The sequence below is a fragment of the Callionymus lyra genome, chromosome 8 (assembly GCF_982586985.1).
Source record: "Callionymus lyra chromosome 8, fCalLyr1.hap1.1, whole genome shotgun sequence".
NCBI lineage: Eukaryota > Metazoa > Chordata > Actinopteri > Syngnathiformes > Callionymidae > Callionymus > Callionymus lyra.
The window spans coordinates 25,117,019-25,135,921 of record NC_141825.1 but is presented as its reverse complement, the minus strand read 5'-3'; the positions used below and the strand labels follow the sequence as shown (position 1 = coordinate 25,135,921).

General features: G+C 41.2%; 1 protein-coding gene across 1 annotated transcript; it reads left to right on the top strand.

The window, feature by feature from the left end:
- The first annotated feature begins 253 nt into the window (after window positions 1-253).
- Window positions 254-18,899, top strand: ccdc73 (coiled-coil domain containing 73). Its single transcript, XM_087798046.1, has 20 exons — window positions 254-1,214; window positions 1,348-1,517; window positions 2,125-2,162; window positions 2,806-2,931; window positions 6,385-6,456; window positions 7,495-7,566; window positions 7,639-7,674; window positions 7,736-7,810; window positions 8,623-8,661; window positions 9,163-9,298; window positions 11,974-12,053; window positions 12,113-12,232; window positions 12,385-12,444; window positions 13,268-13,372; window positions 13,592-13,702; window positions 13,774-13,866; window positions 14,382-14,909; window positions 15,549-15,833; window positions 17,419-17,504; window positions 18,642-18,899. The coding sequence occupies exons 3-20, from the start codon at window positions 2,139-2,141 to the stop codon at window positions 18,790-18,792; spliced, it is 2,199 nt and encodes a 732-aa protein (XP_087654172.1). The 5' UTR covers window positions 254-1,214; window positions 1,348-1,517; window positions 2,125-2,138; the 3' UTR covers window positions 18,793-18,899.
- The last annotated feature ends 4 nt before the right edge of the window (window positions 18,900-18,903 follow it).

The following is an 18,903-nucleotide window of genomic DNA, read 5'->3' as shown; positions in this document are numbered from 1 at the left end:
AGAGGTAAATATAACTTCAGTATTGTAACATTTACAACAACAATACTATTCATTATTTATTATTATTATTAAGTTAAAAATACGTTTTGTCTTTGGATGGATGTTTGTTCAACAGAAAGATCTGACCTTTGACCCTCATGAAGTTTCTGGGCAGAGCTTGGCTGGACTTGACTGACCAACACTTTGTGAGTGACGTTGTTCTGACGTAATCCTTGCCTCGAGAAATGACGTAAAACACAAATATTTGCGTGTTTCATAAACTTCTCCATTAACTATTTTGTTTCGGACGCTATTTTAAAATCAAAATGTTCCAGAAGCTAACGGCTAAAGCTAGCTAACTAGCTTGTTAGTATGTGGTGTTGTAAATATATTTATTTGTTATTGTGTGTCACGTAATGTTTTAAAATATTTGAGGTTATTTGCTTAAATAATATATATTTTGTTAAACACATTTAGACTTTGCGTTACTTACACAGTTTAATGCAAAATTTAGCATTAAAATGTTGCGGAAGCTAACGGCTAAAGCTAGCTAACTAGCTTGTCTAATGTTAGTTACGTGTGTGGTGTTGTAAATATATTTATTTGTTATCGTATGACGTAATGAATTAAATATTTGAGGTCGTTTGCTTAGATAGTATATTTTGTTAAACACATTTAAACTTTGCATTACTTACACACTGTTTAATGCAAAGTTTAGCATCGAAATGTTGCGGAAGCTAACAGCTAAAGCTAGCTAACTAGCATAGCTAATGTGAGCTTACATATGTTTATTATCTTGTGACGTTATGTATTGAAAATGTTTGCTGCTAGTTTAGAATCTAAATGGATGTTTTTTCACAAACAAACGATCTCTCTGGTCTGGAGCTTCTCTTGCGCAACAAAAAAGTGATTTGCCTTTAAATTGTTTGTTTTTTTACACTCAAATAACCCGAATACAATTAGGTACAAAACAATTAATGTTTTTTAAAATGTATTTAATGAAGTATTGTTGTGACTAATAACCATCAAAAATCGGAAACCTTTATTACCAGAGTTGTAAACACAATATACTATTTTTTTTATTTGCGTCACTTTTTACAGTTTAAGAAAAAACAAGTTGTCTATTTTATTACTTGACTGTTTGTTTATTCATGTGGCGAAGGTCTGTGTTATTGTGTGCGACGGCTACTTATATTCTTTATTATTAAGAATTCTCAAAGAATCAACAACGGAAGGTAAGAAACATTCATCTTGTAACTGAAGGGACAAAATAAAGTTGATGTTTTATGTTGATTGAGTTGAAGGTCAGATTGGCTGGTCAGTCCAGGGTGTGTTACTGCTGTAAATAATCATTGTATCCTTTAAAAGATCTGCAGAATCAAACTCGCCACCTCTTGATCCGGAACTCCTGAGCGCCCGGAAGCCAACGAGCGGCGTCGTAAGATAAAGTCGTAACAGCGGCGCTCCTCCCTGCACGGCTCAATCTCCACTAAGATTACATTTGAACTTCTCTCATCACGCTCCAAACTTGCCCAGAGGTAATTCCAAACAGCCTTGATAGTTCCCATTAAACGGATGGAGGTTCTTTTAATTTAAGTCTCCTGGTCGCTCAGAGATGGTGTTTAATGTCCGCTCAAGTGAAACAGCACAAGTAAATAAAGAGATTCTGGTTTACTCCCTCCGTTTCCTCCCTCTCGCCGCCTCGGGTCACCGTGCTGCTTTATGGTTTGAGCTGATTCCAGCAGAGATAATTTCATCCCGCGACATGACTGATGTGTCCGAGCGTCTTCTATTAAGAGAACCGGTGCTTGGTGAAGACTTCCCCCTGTCCGGGCCGGTGTCATCACGGGCAGCCGAGCGGAAACGTTCCGCGCCTCGACTCAAATAAGTCATCGTGTCTGTGACCCCGTCGGTGTCAGCTCTTCGTTTTTTTTAATCTGGCTGTAATCTCCCCGGAGCTGGAGAAGAAGCGGCCATTAGGTGGAGGTCGTTATAATTGAGGAGGCGCTAATGTGCCGCACCATTATGACCAGCGGAGTCGTTGGGCTGTTGAATTGCTGATGAGCAAGTGATTAAAAGGTCACCGGCAGAAGTTGATTAAACATTTCTATTAACCTTTTTGACAAAACTCTTTTTGATTTACAGACTCCGGAGGCAACATGCAGCAGAGCGGCGGCTCGTTCGTGAGTAGAACGCATTAAACAAGTATCTTGTTTGTTTTCATTTATATTGTTTATCTTCTATTCCACATGCAATTCGTATACTATTCAAATCCTTATCACTATGGATACGCTTTATATATAAAACCATGTTAATACATTTGTAATTTGTATTTTTCTTGAAATGGATTTTATAATCATTTGTATAATATGTCAGTATTTGTCTGTCGTTTGATGACGAGTAATACATGTATTGATAGTTTTTAGATTTCTTAAAACATTACTTTATTTCTATTATACTGGCTGAAATACAAGCATTGTCAAGGTATGAAAAAATAAATGTGAAAATCAAATATCCTAAAAAACTGAAGATAGATTTTTTCGTTTTATTGAGTTTGGATACACACAATCACATACACACATACACACTGACTGAAAAAAACAACACACCTGTACACTCACATGTGCGCACACACTAGTGTACAATCACTCACACCTACACATATACTTTATACACACATATGCACCTACACTAACGCATAAAAACACACACAAACACGCGCACACACACAGACCTACATTCTTACACACACAAGCATGCAAAAAAAACGGACGGAGATGATAACTATGCTTGAGTTGGTTTTGACACCAATTTTCATCTTCTCAGAAAAGAGAGGCAGAGATTCCTGCTGAGTCGTCGTCATGTGACTCAGAGGGTCGAGGGCTCTTACTGCACCTGCTGGAATATAAAGCTCACCTGTTGGAGGCCGTAGAGGAGCTGCACATCCGCAGGGTACACTTATCTGCATCTCCTTCTTTATTTTATATTACCTGTTCATGAACAAAATCAGCACGATGACTGTAAGTAAATAAGTTAGTAATTTATATTTGTAAAGCCCTTTTTCAGACTACGATCACAAAGTGCTTAAACAATCAAAACAATACTCAATAAAATATATACTTAAAGGATCAAGATAACACCGAGACAAACACAGGAGTCTCAGAAAATCAAGGAAAAGTCTGAACGAATAAAAGTGTCTTAAGATGTTTCTTAAAGGAGTCAGTAGATCATCAAACACAGAGATGGTTCCAAAGCTTAGGAGCAACAGTCTGGAAGGATTTCTCTCCTCTGGTCCTGAAGCGTGTTCAGGAACCCAGTAGATTCTGATCCACAGACCTCAGAGCCCGAGCTGGGGTGTAAGTCTGGATCAGATCAGTGATGTAAGGAGGAGTCTGACCATGAATAGATCTGAAAGCAAGAACCAGAATTTTAAAGTTGATCCTGAAAGAAACTGGCAGCCAGTGAAGAGTTTTAAGGATCGGAGAAATGTGAGTTCTTCTACTAGAGCGGCTCAGAATTCTGGCTGCAGAGATTTGTATGAACTGCAGGCGAGACAGATCCTTCTTGTTAAGACAAGAAAACAATCCGAGTTTGTGAAGCACAACTGAAGGAGAGAGAGAAAGAGAGAGTGTTTGAGCCAAGGATGGGAAATTTTGGCGGCGTTTAAACAGAAAGAAAAGGAAGAGAATAGTTTGTTTTGAGAAGTCATATAGTGCATCACACCCTCAACTCTCATTATGGAAAACACAGAGAAATGCACTTGAAACACTCCTAAACTTGTCAGTTAATCAAGGATGAAACGTCTGCAGCGTAAAAGACCTGATGTAAAAAGACGACTTCAGAGCTAATAAAATCAGACAGCCTGAGCTTGGCAAAGATTATTCTGGTCGGCTGGTTGTTATTTCATCCAGCTGTGTTACTGTCGTGTTACAAGCACTGCTCAGAAAATATTTATTTTGTGTTACTGTCTCAAGTCAAGCTGATGCACTCTATAGTCTGGAAATTATGGTATATATTTCATGCTTTTTAAAAGGACAGAAAGGTTTACGTTTAGTTATATGATCAATGGTTGAGCAGCGAAGATGTTCAGATCTTCCTCTCCTAAGAAACGTCTTCCAGCTCTTCTGGGAGAACCCTGAGCTGCTCCCAGGTCAAGCAGGAGACATAGTCCCGGGTCTGCCCCTGGATCTCCTCCCAGTTGGGCATGCTTTGAACACCTACAGAGGGAGGCGTCCATTAGTCCTCCTTAACAGACTCCTCTTCTAACACTCCTGTGTTCTGTTGTGGTCCGGTCACGTGACTCGGAGACTTCAGTGTTCAGAGCTCATCACCTTCCGCTGGATGTCGTGACCGAGCCTCGGCCACTTCAAGTTCCCTGCAGCAGTGGCATCACGAGTGTGCTTAAAGGTCCAAATGGGATGTTGGTCGTTTGTTGCCACTTTATTTTTATTGTTATTGTCGTGTTAACTGGCGAGCAAAAACAAGGACGCTCCATCAGCACGGGATCCTCGGGGCTCTCGTCGGAGTGTCAGTTACGGGGCCGGGAGTTGAAGTGGAGGGTGATGGTGGCGCTGCAGCAGCTCGTACTGCTCCGGTCGCTCACTTTAATAGGCCACATAAAGCTGCCTCGTAACGGCGCGCACGCTCGGAGCTCCACGGTGAACTTCATCGGTTTCAACTTTTCAACTCAGCGGCATCTCTTCACTAGAGATGGTTTCGCCTTCTCGTGGAGTTGATTTTAGATCCAGGAATCTTGTTCAGGAGTGAGGGCGGGACCAGATCAGGTTTCTCTTTCATAGGTGAAGGGTTCCAAAAACGAAAGCACCGTGAGCCAACATGTCCATCAGCCATAATATGTGAACCAAAAACGTAGAGAAATGATTGAGTGAAGACGTGAAGGAGGGCGATAAGTAGACTTTGACTCTAGATGCAGGCGCCTTTATCCTCTTCCTTCTGGGAAAAGCTGTGGAACATCCAGAGTAAAACCATGAACAAGTATCTCTCTCTAGACACATTATTTATGACTTAAGTCGTTTATTTTGTTATTGCAATATTCTCGCTTTATAAGAATAATTGTTAATATTGATGTTTTTGTAAATGTTATTATTGGTAGGGTTATTATTGTTGATCTTGTTTTTTATGTTTTATGGGTTTATATTATTATCATTATTGGTGATGTATTATTGTTATTAATTATGTTATCATTTATTGTTTATGTTATTATTACTGTTATTGGTTTTGTTATAGTTGATGGTGTTTGATGTTGTTGTTATCATTGATGTTATTTATTATTTATCCATTATGTATTTGATGTTATACTTTTGATTGTTGATGTTAGTTTTATTGCTGTTGTTATAATGTTTGTAAATATATTTTTCTTTTTTGCTACTATTATTATTGTCGTTATTGATGTTAACGTTATTTACGTTATTATTGATGCAATCAATGCTGTTTTTGATATTATTATTTATATTTTCTTGTGCTTTCTTTTGTTTGTTAGAATATTATATGTTACTATTATTGTTTTACATTTTGGGTTTCTATCTTCATAAAGTTATTTCACTTAATTTCTAGCTAGTGACAACAGAAATGACTTGTTAAATTCTTCTTCAGGTTTATGAAGACATTTATACTCAATAGAAACAACATGAGACAGAAAAGACATTACTTTTCAGCAAGACGGAGCCACATCGTCCTCCAAGACTCGGATTAACTGAAACCTTCTCATGGACTCTTGAGCTCTGTTGTCCTCCAGAACCAAATTGATTCAATGCCCACTGTGGCTCAGGAATGTCAGAAGACCCTTCTCGAGTGTTTGGAACCTTCCTGTGGAAGTTCTTCGTCTGATATGAGTGATAAGGAGCCAGGAGAGGTGGTGTGTCACACATGGAGGCAGAAGAACGGATCCTTCTCTCTGGTAGCACGCTTTAATGGGATCTTATTAAACACCAGAGAGTTCACCAGCTCCCACACGCACATAAAAAGAGCTTGAGAATTGACTCCAGTGTTGGTGAGAGGGAGGATCGGACCGGTTTTCCACAAACATCACCTCCCTTTTAATGGTCCTCTTTCATCCGATGCTTTTACAGAAGACACGGAGGACTGAGCAGAAGGATTCTTCACCTCCGCGTGGATCAGATGAACGCAGGAGGAGAAAGTGTTGAAGTCCTTCTTCCTGCTCAGCCTGATGTCACGAGGAAACTGAAACACAATCTTAGGATGAAAGTGTCCAGTTTAGTTTTTTATTAATTAAAAAAAAAGAGAGTTGTGGTTATCAGACTGGAAACCACAAACCTTCAGCTCCACTGATCATGATTTAGTTGACAAAAAGAAGATATTTATTCTGGGCCAGGTGTGAACCTTCATCCTGCAGGACACGACTAACATGCACTTTTGCTGTTTCAGGATGCAGAAGCTCGCTTTGAGGATCAGATCAGTCAAGTTGTCCTGGAGAAGCAGGAACTGGAGTGGGAGAAGGTGAAGCTCCTTTTCTTAGATCAGTGTCACAGTAGTTATCTCTGAGGGCGAAGCTGAGAGGTTCCGATTTCCTCCTCCAGATCCTCACTGAGTTGTCACACTGAGATTCTTTAACTCCGTGTCATAAGATTGTCCTGGTTTTGCCACAGGGCCTCCTCCTCTTTGAGCACTAGTCCTGGAGACATCTCGACGTCTCAACTCCTACTGGAGTACGGCTGTAAGAAAATATCTAGCAGATCTTAAACCCAAGTTACAACGTGAACCTCGTTGAAGAAAATGAATGAAAGTCAGTACAAGGTTCACTAACGGTCAGTCTTCTGGCTCAGCTCTTTCTCCACCACACACAGCAATCCCCCCTCACTACAATAAGTAAGTAAGTCATTTTTATTTATATAGCGCTTTTCCAGACCAGGGTCACAAAGCGCTTAAACATTTAAAACAATATTCAATAAAGTACATACTTTAAAGTTCAAGATAACACTGATAACACAACAGGAGTTCCAGAAAATCAAGGAAAAGCCTGAACAAATAAAAACGTCTTAAGATGTTTCTTAAAGGAGTCAGTAGATCCATCAAGCGCAAAGAGAGAAGAAGATTGTTTCAAAGCTTAGGAGCAACAGCCTGGAAGGATTTCTCTCCTCAAATCCTGAACCGTGTTCATGAACCATCAGTAGATTCTGATCCACAGACCTCAGAGCCCGGGCTGGGGTGTAAGGCTGGATCAGATCAGTGATGTAAGGTCTGACCATGGATAGATATGAAAATAATAACCAGAATTTTAAAGTTGATCCTGAAAGAAACTGGAAGCCAGTGAAGAGTTTTAAGGATCGGAGAAATGTGAGTTCTTCTACTAGAGCGGCTGAGAATTCTCGCTGCAGTTCTGAGTTCTGAATCAACTGCAGGCGAGACAGATCCTTCTTGGATGATAAATGATAAATTAATTAATAAGAGTTGAAGGTTCACACAGCCCACATCACATGATTGCTGAGATGAAACGCATAAGAACGAGTCGGTGACATTAATGTTTGTGTCGCGCAGGAATCATTTCAACATCAGATGAAGACGGCAGCTAACCAGCACACTGAGGCTCTGGCCCGAGTGAAGAAGCAGGTAAGTTGTCTAATCGACGTGTGACGTTGACTCAGACCATCAGAACGACGGCGCCATCTATCGTTTCTCTAGTTGCAGGAGAGAATCCGCAGCACAGAGGAAGAGAGGGTGAGGTCGATCCTGGTCTTGGTTGGTGCTCCTGCTGCTCTGACACCAGATCTGCTGCCAGGAGAAGTTCCAGGTGCTGGCTGAGTTCAAAGAGAAGGAGGTGACCAACTTGAAAGAGGAGCTGAAGACGTTGAAGGTATGAACCCTCATGGTCTTTATCTTCCTTCCAGTGTCAGGCTTGAACCCTGACGCTGAAGCAAGGGGTTCAGAACACCCCCCCCCCCACCCCTTGTTTCCAAAAGTGTTTGTCTTGAGGCCTGACACCAGCGCCGTGACAAACAGCCGCCCCCCACGCTCGGCTGCACTTTACTGCTTTTATAGTGAGCGTCCGGCCTCTTTTTGATATTCTATCTGCCGCTCTTGTTTGGTTAGTGCAGCCTCCTAATTTTTTCGTCGCGCTCTGCTGGCTCTCTTTAATTTAACACATTTTCACCGGCCGCTGGCTTTAATTGAAGATCTGAGAAATGACATCTCACAAAATGAGAAAATGTTTTCGTTTCTACAAACCTGTTTAGTGCATCGGTGTTTTGGAAAGTTGGAAAAAAACCAAAGGTGTACATGGCGTAAGATGAGCTTTAAATAAACAGTATAAAAATACAAGCGGTTTTCTTTTGAATGCTAACTCTGGACGCACTAAAATCGATGATGTTAGTTCTCGCCTCATGGAAGATAGGAAAGAGAGCCTTGTAGGATCTGATGGACCAGAGATGTCAGTAGTCTGCTCCTCATACTTCCACGTTGGATACAGCCGCCATTTTGACTCTCCACTGACTCCAGCACACTTGTTTTTAAGAGCAGGAAGTTGAGGGTCGTTGAGGGTTTGTCTGCTTTGTTTCGCTTATAAAAAGACACACAACTCTCAGAGGTTGAATATTTCAGTGATCGTTCAATCATCCTCGAGGCTCGACAACCATCGAGTGAAACTCTTCAAAATCTTTTGTCTTTCAGCTGCTGAAGTACAGTTTGGAGAAGAAGTCCGGAGAACTGGTGAGAAGATGAAAGATTGTTGACAGAGGTTCAGAGAGGGAGGGAGGAGAGAGCTCATCAGAAGTAACGGAGAGAGAGGGAGAGAGTGACACTCTGAACCGCTGGCACAATATCTCTATTAAATTGTTTTATCGCCAGGCCTCGCTCCGTTTAACCCTGGATACCACAGTGAGGGAGGGATGCGGGGGGAGGGGGGGGAGAAAGAATCTGCTACAGACAATCGACGTGGGATGACAGTGAGGAGCGATAAAGTGCTCTGAGCCATGAGTGGACGTAGTTTCTCATCAAAGAGGGAGTTTGTTAAACCTGGATCTTCTCATGTGTGAGTTCCAGATTAGCTTGTCTAGAGGGCTTTGATGCTCAAGTACTTTGAAACTTTTGGCCTCGGTCGACTCTTTTCTGTTTCGTCCTTCGGTATTTATTTCCGTCTCCAGCAACTCTTCTTACCTCATCGTCTGTAATTAATTGCTCTGTTAAGAGGATTAAAAACATTTCTGGCAGGAACAAAAACTGGCCCTGCAGGTCCGGTCCAAGGAGTCTCATCTGGGCCAGGTGGTGGAGCTGGAGAAACACTTCAGCGCCTTGTCTCGACAGTGTACCGTCGTCAGACAGGCTCATGGCCGGCTAGAGCAGAAAGGTGGGAAACAAATACAGGAGGTATTGTGGGCTTCGTTATGAAAACACAGGCATTAAACGAATAATGGAAAGTAGTGACCGATCAATTTTACTCGCTTACTATTAAAAAATATGTAGAGCCTTATGTTTGTGTCGATTGGCAAGTATCTGGCGGTGTAATTTATATCATGATACACGGTCAACCATACGATATATAGTGATGCTTTAGTAACAAGTATATATGTGTAGTATTGTCCAGTACTTGACTCTGGTGTAGTGATAGTGTAGTAACAAGTATATATGTGTAGTATTGTCCAGTACTTGACTCTGGTGTTGTGATAGTGTAGTAACAAGAATATATGTGTAGTATTGTCCAGGACTTGACTCTGGTGTTGTGATAGTGTAGTAACAAGGATATATGTGTAGTATTGTCCAGTACTTGACTCTGGTGTTGTGATAGTGTAGTAACAAGAATATATGTTTAGTATTGTCCAGTACTTGACTCTGGTGTTGTGATAGTGTAGTAACAAGTATATATGTGTAGTATTGTCCAGTACTTGACTCTGGTGTTGTGATAGTGTAGTAACAAGAATATATGTTTAGTATTGTCCAGTACTTGACTCTGGTGTTGTGATAGTGTAGTAACAAGAATATATGTTTAGTATTGTCCAGTACTTGACTCTGGTGTTGTGATAGTGTAGTAACAAGAATATATGTGTAGTATTGTCCAGTACTTGACTCTGGTGTTGTGATAGTGTAGTAACAAGGATATATGTGTAGTATTGTCCAGTACTTGACTCTGGTGTTGTGATAGTGTAGTAACAAGTATATATGTGTAGTATTGTCCAGTACTTGACTCTGGTGTTGTGATAGTGTAGTAACAAGTATATATGTGTAGTATTGTCCAGTACTTGACTCTGGTGTTGTGATAGTGTAGTAACAAGGATATATGTGTAGTATTGTCCAGTACTTGACTCTGGTGTTGTGATAGTGTAGTAACAAGTATATATGTGTAGTATTGTCCAGTACTTGACTCTGGTGTTGTGATAGTGTAGTAACAAGTATATATGTGTAGTATTGTCCAGTACTTGACTCTGGTGTTGTGATAGTGTAGTAACAAGAATATATGTGTAGTATTGTCCAGTACTTGACTCTGGTGTTGTGATAGTGTAGTAACAAGGATATATGTGTAGTATTGTCCAGTACTTGACTCTGGTGTTGTGATAGTGTAGTAACAAGTATATATGTGTAGTATTGTCCAGTACTTGACTCTGGTGTTGTGATAGTGTAGTAACAAGTATATATGTGTAGTATTGTCCAGTACTTGACTCTGGTGTTGTGATAGTGTAGTAACAAGAATATATGTGTAGTATTGTCCAGTACTTGACTCTGGTGTTGTGATAGTGTAGTAACAAGTATATATGTGTAGTATTGTCCAGTACTTGACTCTGGTGTTGTGATAGTGTAGTAACAAGTATATATGTGTAGTATTGTCCAGTACTTGACTCTGGTGTTGTGATAGTGTAGTAACAAGAATATATGTGTAGTATTGTCCAGTACTTGACTCTGGTGTTGTGATAGTGTAGTAACAAGTATATATGTGTAGTATTGTCCAGTACTTGACTCTGGTGTTGTGATAGTGTAGTAACAAGAATATATGTGTAGTATTGTCCAGTACTTGACTCTGGTGTTGTGATAGTGTAGTAACAAGTATATATGTGTAGTATTGTCCAGTACTTGACTCTGGTGTTGTGATAGTGTAGTAACAAGTATATATGTGTAGTATTGTCCAGTACTTGACTCTGGTGTTGTGATAGTGTAGTAACAAGTATATATGTGTAGTATTGTCCAGTACTTGACTCTGGTGTTGTGATAGTGTAGTAACAAGTATATATGTGTAGTATTGTCCAGTACTTGACTCTGGTGTTGTGATAGTGTAGTAACAAGTATATATGTGTAGTATTGTCCAGTACTTGACTCTGGTGTTGTGATAGTGTAGTAACAAGTATATATGTGTAGTATTGTCCAGGACTCTGGTGTTGTGATTTAAGCTGCTGGAGTCACTGTATCCTCTCGTCCTCAGTCATCAACTGTCAAACGGTTCATGTTAATAGTAAATAATAATGTAGTTGTTTTATTTTACAGACTTTATCTAATTATAAACTATTAAAGAACTTAGAAATTATATATATATATATATATATTATATATATATTATATAATATTCAAATATAAAAACATCATTAACATTCTCCACATTAACACACAGTTTATACCCTTAAAAACCTACATTATTCGTAGGTTTTAAAGGGTATAAACCTAAATTTGTAATTGCAAATTATGAATACCTATGACCAGTAGATTGACAATCAAAGATGTTTAAATCAATGTTTATTTGACAACATTTATTTGAACTCGGAAACTCAATATTACATATGAGGTGTCATCCATCTCAAGTAATCGTGAACTGCTCCCATCTTGCTTTGCCGCCCAGACCAAAAGGTCTTATAATTGGTCTTATAACTACTTTTAACCTTTCTCTTTTACCATTGAGGTCATGTTTGATGAAAAGTGCGACATAAATAAAATGTATATTATATTATATATTATATTATATTATAATTATTATTATTAATATTCAACCAACCAATGAACCGCCACTAAATAGATCCATGTGTGAACGATCTGTCCCCACAGTGGATGAGGCCATGAAGATTAACAAGAAGCTGATGTTGACCAATGAGAACCAGCAGGCGACGGTTCTGTCACTGACGCAGGTGCCAGCAGCAGCTTCATGTTCTCATCACAGAAGCTTTGACCTGCGATGGTTTCACAGGAGCTGCAGGATCTGAACAGTCGCCTGATCCGGACCCGCACGTCCGCCTTCCGTCAAGACTCTCACGGCAGCGTTCTGAACCAGCAGCAGGTGCAGCAGCTGCAGCTCAAGATGAAGCAGGTAGAAGATCCAGGTGATCGATTGACAGAAGCAAGATAAATCATGTATTCATCACAACAATTGAAGAAGCTTGACCACCAAAAGAGATCTTTCTTCATCTTGATCATGTGACTTGTCGTGTCTTGAGGAATGACCAGATTTGTGTTCGCCAGCAAGCTCAAGTGAAGAAGGCTCTGCGTGAGGAGAACCTTCTAATCAGAGCTGAGAAGCAGGTAAAACTGTTACTGATGATGTTGATGATGATGAATGTAGTCATGATGATGATGGCGATGAAGATCGTCATGATGAAGATGATGACAGTGATGATAATGATGGTTACAATGTTGAAGATTGTCTTGATAATAATGATGAAGATGATGATGATGAAGATCGTCATGATGAAGATGATGACAGTGATGACAATGATGGTTACAATGATGAAGATTGTCTTGATAATAATGATGAAGATGATGAAAATGAAGATCATCATGATGATGATGATGATGGTTACAATGATGAAGATTGTCTTGATAACAATGATGAAGATGATGATGATGATAAAGGTGATGATGATGATGATGATGGTGACAATGATGAAGATTGTCTTCATAACAATGATGAAGATGATGATGACAATGATGATGATGAAGATCGTCCTGATGAAGATGATGACAGTGATGATGATGAAGATTGTCTTGATAACAATGATGAAGATGATGATGATGATGACAAAGATAATGATGATGATGACAAGGAAGATCATCATGATGAAGATGATGCTAACAATGATGAAGAATGTCTTCATAACAATGATGAAGATGATGATGATGAAGATGAAGATGATGACAGTGATGATGATGATGGTCACAATGATGAAGATTGTCTTGATAACAATGATGAAGATGATGATGACAACGATGATGAAGATGATGATCATGGTGATCATGACAACGATGATGAAGATGATGATCATGGTGATCATGACAACGATGATAAAGATGATGATGACAACGATGATGAAGATGATGATCATGACGATGATGACGATGTGTCCAGGAAGTGATGAAGGCCATGCAGCAGACCCAGCGGCTGCTGTTGACACAAACTCAGACTGTGTGCCGACTGGAGCAGGAGCTGCAGGTCCAGGAGGAGCTCCACCAGGTCAGAGCTCGGTCCGACCTACTGAAGTGTCTTCCTCTCTGAACCTTGTTCAACACACCATCATCAACCTCCACTACATTTGTTGTCATGTGTTTATGTTTCCCTTCATTTCTCCTCAAACAATGTCCGTCTAACATTGAATAAGATCTTAATTGAAGCGACATAAGTCAGATTTTTTCTTCTTGATTTCTGTGTCGCCTCATGGGTTGTTCTCCGCAGAATCTGCAGCTGGAGCACCAGCTGACCAGGGAGAGCGTCAGGGTCTTGGAGGAGAAGCTGGCCACGCTGACAGAGACCTGCTCCGCCGCCCAGATTTGCCGGGACCGCGAGGTGAGGCAGCCTGTGGTCGGGGGTTCTGGTCGTCCGTCAGAGGCGAGTCACTGTGTCGTGTGATCCAACAGAAGCTACTGAGCCGCGTCGGTGGAGAGCAGCAGGAGGTCCGTGACGACCCACAGAAGGTCACAGTTCAGCCTCAGCATGTCGGTCAGCTGCAGGTACATGATGAGAGGGTCTTCATCATGTGTTCTAGTCCTATCAGAGAGTCGAATGTTTGAATTTGAAACTTTACATGTTTTTTAGGATTTTATTATTTGTTTTTTTAACACTTGAATTCTTTAATTTCTGTATTGAAATGTTGAATTTATTTTCCAAAATTTCCAAAAGTTTTTTCATTTGCATCCTTTAAATTCAATATAAAAGTGTATAATATATTAAGATCAAGTAGCTCGACAAACTGTATATATACATAATAGTGAATTTAAAAGGCTACAAATTAAAATATATATATATATATATACAGTATATATAATATATATATAAAAAAACATTTTTTGAACATTTGAAATAGAATATAAAAGTCTATGTGTAAAAATGTAATTACATTATTAATGACTCAAACCTTCCAATATAGAAATTATTTAATGAAATTATCAAAAGAACGAGAACATTTCATCTTCTGGGTCTTTCTGAGGCTGAGGGAACATGTGACTTCTTCTTCTTCTCCACACAGACCAGAGACTCCGGCGACCCCTCTTGTCTCGAAACTCTCCCAGAAGATGTTCCAGCGGGACCCCCGGGTGGAACAGACGGACAGTCTTCAGCCCCCCCTCGGGGCCCGGACCACCTGGACACCAGCACCTCGGCCGGGTCAGAAGCAACAGCGAAGGAACCTGCAGGTGAAGGCGAGCGACTCTTCCATCACGATCAGAAGCTTCCAGAGGAAGAGTCTTCTTGTGCAGGCCTGCGTGACGAATACAACACGACTGATCCGGACTCAGTGGATCGCAAAGACGAGCGCGAGAACGACAGAGTTCTCAGACCAGCTGGTGGAAGTGAAGATGATCGTGGAGGGAAGAGTGTAGAAGAAACGGCAGCAACAACAGGAGAAGGTTTAAAGAACGAAGGAGAGTCGGAGGAGAGAAGAGACATCGACGTGTCTCGTGCAGCTGAGACGAGAGACACGACCGATGGAGGAGAAACACAAACACACCGGAGAGAAGAAGAACGAGCAGAGGCCAGGAGAGAGAACACACTCAAGGTCAGACAGAACATCAGTGTCAGCAGAACATTGAGAGGTTGAATGTAACTCTTCAAATGTTTCGTCTTTCAGCTGCTTTATTGAAATGTTTTTTTAAGCTTTATTGAAACTGAAAGTTGGTTCTTTGGGTATCGTCTGGTGACACTAGTACAGGTTAGGTAGGTTAGGTAGGTTAGGTAGGTTAGGTAGGTTAGGTAGGTTAGGTAGGTTAGGTAGAACTTTATTGATCCCTCAGGAGGTGTCCTTCGGGAAATTGTTTTTTTCCAATTATCCACAGCAAATACAGCAATTTTTCATAAAAAATAATCAATATAAAACAAGAACAAGAACAAAGAGAAATAAAGAGAAATAACAAGATAATACACCAGCATATAATGAGTTTAAATGGAAATTAATGACAAAGTAATACATTTAGAAAATACATTTTTTAATTATTGGAATTAAAATATCAAACTTGAATACAATTCACTCTTTTGAATTTGATTATTTAAAACAGGAAGTTCAACTTTACCGATACACATTATTGAATTCAATCATTCAACAAATAAATGCTTGAAAAAAACCACAACATGTCCATAAAATGTGAGCGTTTCATTGTTTAAATGTTTCTGATGGCACTCGTACACTTGTCCATAACAGGATGTCACAGTTGACACACGTGGCTCTGACTCCGCTGGTCCTGGTACCGACTCAAGTGCAGCTCAAGGCGGTTCTGAACACACAGAACAGACGGAACCATCAAAGATCCACGTAGGGGCAGAAAGCGATGCCTTCACTGACCCCGGGAGCTCGACGTGTCGTCATCCTCCGACTGAAGCCGAAGACGTCCCTCGGCCCGGAACCAAACCCGGCCCGTTTGACTGGAGCGCCGACAGGAAACCGACCGTCAAACCCACAACGATGACATCACTTCAGTATCTACAGGTGCAACTTTATTTACACTGCGTGAACAGACGATAGATGTTACGTCTCTCAGAGACACAGACGCGCAGACAGACAGACAAATACACAGAGAGACAGAGAGACAGACACACAGAAGGAGGCACATACTGACAGAGAGTAAGAAACACAGACAAACAGACACACAATAAACACACAGACAGATCGAGAAACAGACAGACACCAAGGTAGACAGACTGATAGAGAAAGAGACAGAGACAGATGGAGACACAGGCAGACAGACAGACAGAGACACAGGCAGATAGAGACAGACTGGAAGAGACACAGAAAGAGAGAGACACCCACAAACAGACAGGAGAAGACAGACAGACAGGAGGAGACAGACAGACAGACAGGAGGAGACACAGACAGACAGAGACACCCACGGACAGACAGGAGGAGACACAGACAGACAGGAGGAGACACAGACAGACATAGACACCCACCGGCAGACAGGAGGAGACAGACAGGAGGAGACACAGACAGACAGACAGGAGGAGACATAGACAGACAGACAAACACACAAACATACAGACAGACATACAGAGATACAGACAGGCAGACAGACATACAGAGATACAGACAGGCAGACTGACAGACAGATAGACAGAGACCCAGGCAGATAGAAACACCCACAGACAGATAGAGACAGACAGACAGAGACACCCACAAACAGACAGGAGAAGACAGACAGACAGACAGACAGACAGGAGGAGACACAGACAGAGACACCCACAGACAGACAGGAGGAGACACAGACAGACAGAGACACCCACCGGCAGACAGGAGGAGACAGACAGACAGGAGGAGACACAGACAGACAGACAGGAGGAGACATAGACAGACAGACAAACACACAAACATACAGACAGACATACAGAGATACAGACAGGCAGACAGACAGACAGACATACAGAGATACAGACAGACAGACAGACAGAGACACCCACAGACAGACAGCAGTAGACAGACAGACAGACAGTGGTCAGGACTCCTGTGGTCATCAGGATGACGTAGAAGAAGCAGTTTTATGTTACATCAAGTGAGGACTGCCGTGGTTGATGCGTGTTGACAGCCTGCAGATAAACGAGCTGTGTGAGATCATTAAGCTAACGAGCTGCTCCGGCTGCTGCTGCAGGAAGCTCAGTTTTCCACTCGAGAGCCACGGTCAGGAAGGAACGAGCGTTGGATCGTCAGACGTCCTCACACCATCATGCAGAAAAGAGGAGGAGAGAAGATAACGGCTTGACCTTGTGACTGTAGAAGATACTTTTAGTTCCAAGGTCATGAAAGAAGCTAGTCAATGTAAAAGTGACACCAGAGGATTTTGGTAGCTTCCCTCAAAATGTCCGTCAAACACATGGACCTCCAGAAACAGATCCTCCTGGTGAACAGTGGGAACGTCAGGCAGAGTTCAGGCTGATGTTACAGAGGAGCGGAGGCTGGTTCTCGTCACAGCTGCCTGACTTTATCTGTTACTGGCTTTTAGAGCAGCCTCAGGAGAACACATGATGTATCAGACTGTTCCTCAGCCGCTCGTCCACGCTTCTGTTCTCTCTCCATCCTGCAGGACAGCAGAGGTTCTCTGCCAGCTCCGTCCCTCAGCGTCCCCTCGTCAGCTCACGCCGCCTCGGGCTGCTGGCAGAAGAGTTCAGGGTGAGTTTGATTCTGAGCGTGTTCGTCCCACAACCTCCAGAGTCGGTCCAGAGTTGAGATGTTATGAAAAATGATCTCAATGATCTTAATGACCTCAGTGACCTTCACCATCTTCAACATCTACATGACGTTCAAGGTCTTCATCTTTATCATCTCCATCATCTCCATTATCGTCATCATCTTCATCATCTTCATCATCTTCAACATCTTCATGACCTTAATGATCTTCATCATCACCATCTTCATCATCCTCAACGTCTTTATCTTCTCCATCATCTTTATGATCTTCACCATCCTCAAACAGACCTTCATCTTCATCATTCTGAACATCTTCATGACGTTCAGGGTCTTCATCTTTATCAACTCCATCATCTTTATGATCTTCATCATCTTCATCATCTTCAAAATCTTCAACATCTTCATGACCTTCATTATCTTCATCTTCATCATCTTCATCATCTTCACCATCTTCATCATCCTCAACATCTTCATGACTTTCATGATCTTCATCTTCATCCTCTTCACCATCTTCATCATCCTCAACATCTTCATGACGTTCAAGATCTTCATCTTTATCATCTCCATCATCTCCATTAACTTCATCATCTTCAACATCTTCACCATCTTCATCATCCTCAACACCTTCATGACGTTAAAGATCTTCAACTTCGTTATCTCCCTCATCTTTATGAGCTTCATCATCCTCATCATCTTCACTATCTTTATCATGCTCAACATCTTCAGGACCTTCATGATCTTCATCTTCATCATCTTTATCATCTCCATCATCTTCAACATCGTCATGACCTTCATGATCTTCATGATCTTCATGTTTATGATTTTCATGACCTTCATCATTATTTATCTCCATCATCTTCATCATCTTCTTCATCTTCATCATCCCTAATTTCCAGAAGAAGTTGTCCCAAAGGACCAATAAAGTCCATCTACATCGTCATCATAATCTTGAGATTTGTCATCTTAATCTATGTCATCTTAATCTATGTCATCTTAATCAACTTCAGCATCTTCATGATCTTAATTATCATCTTCTTCATCAACTTCATAATGATCGTCATCACCTTCACGATCATCTAAATCCTCTCAGTGCTTCATTGAGGTCTCCCTTGTCATCAGAGGTCCGGGTCCAGACATGGACTATGACCTCTCGTGCTCTCAGGAGAGGGACGCCCAGCAGTCCACCCTCAGAGCTCAGATCTCCAGAATCGAAGAGTTCCTGAGCGCGGAGAGAGACCGCCTGTCCAAACGAAGACGCACGGAGCAGTAGACTTTATCAGGATCGACTGCTCATGTCTGGGTTGAAGCACGAGGGTTCAAGGTTCGTGTCAGTGTTTCATTTGTTAGTTTGTTCATGTAGAGAAACAGATCTTAAAGATAA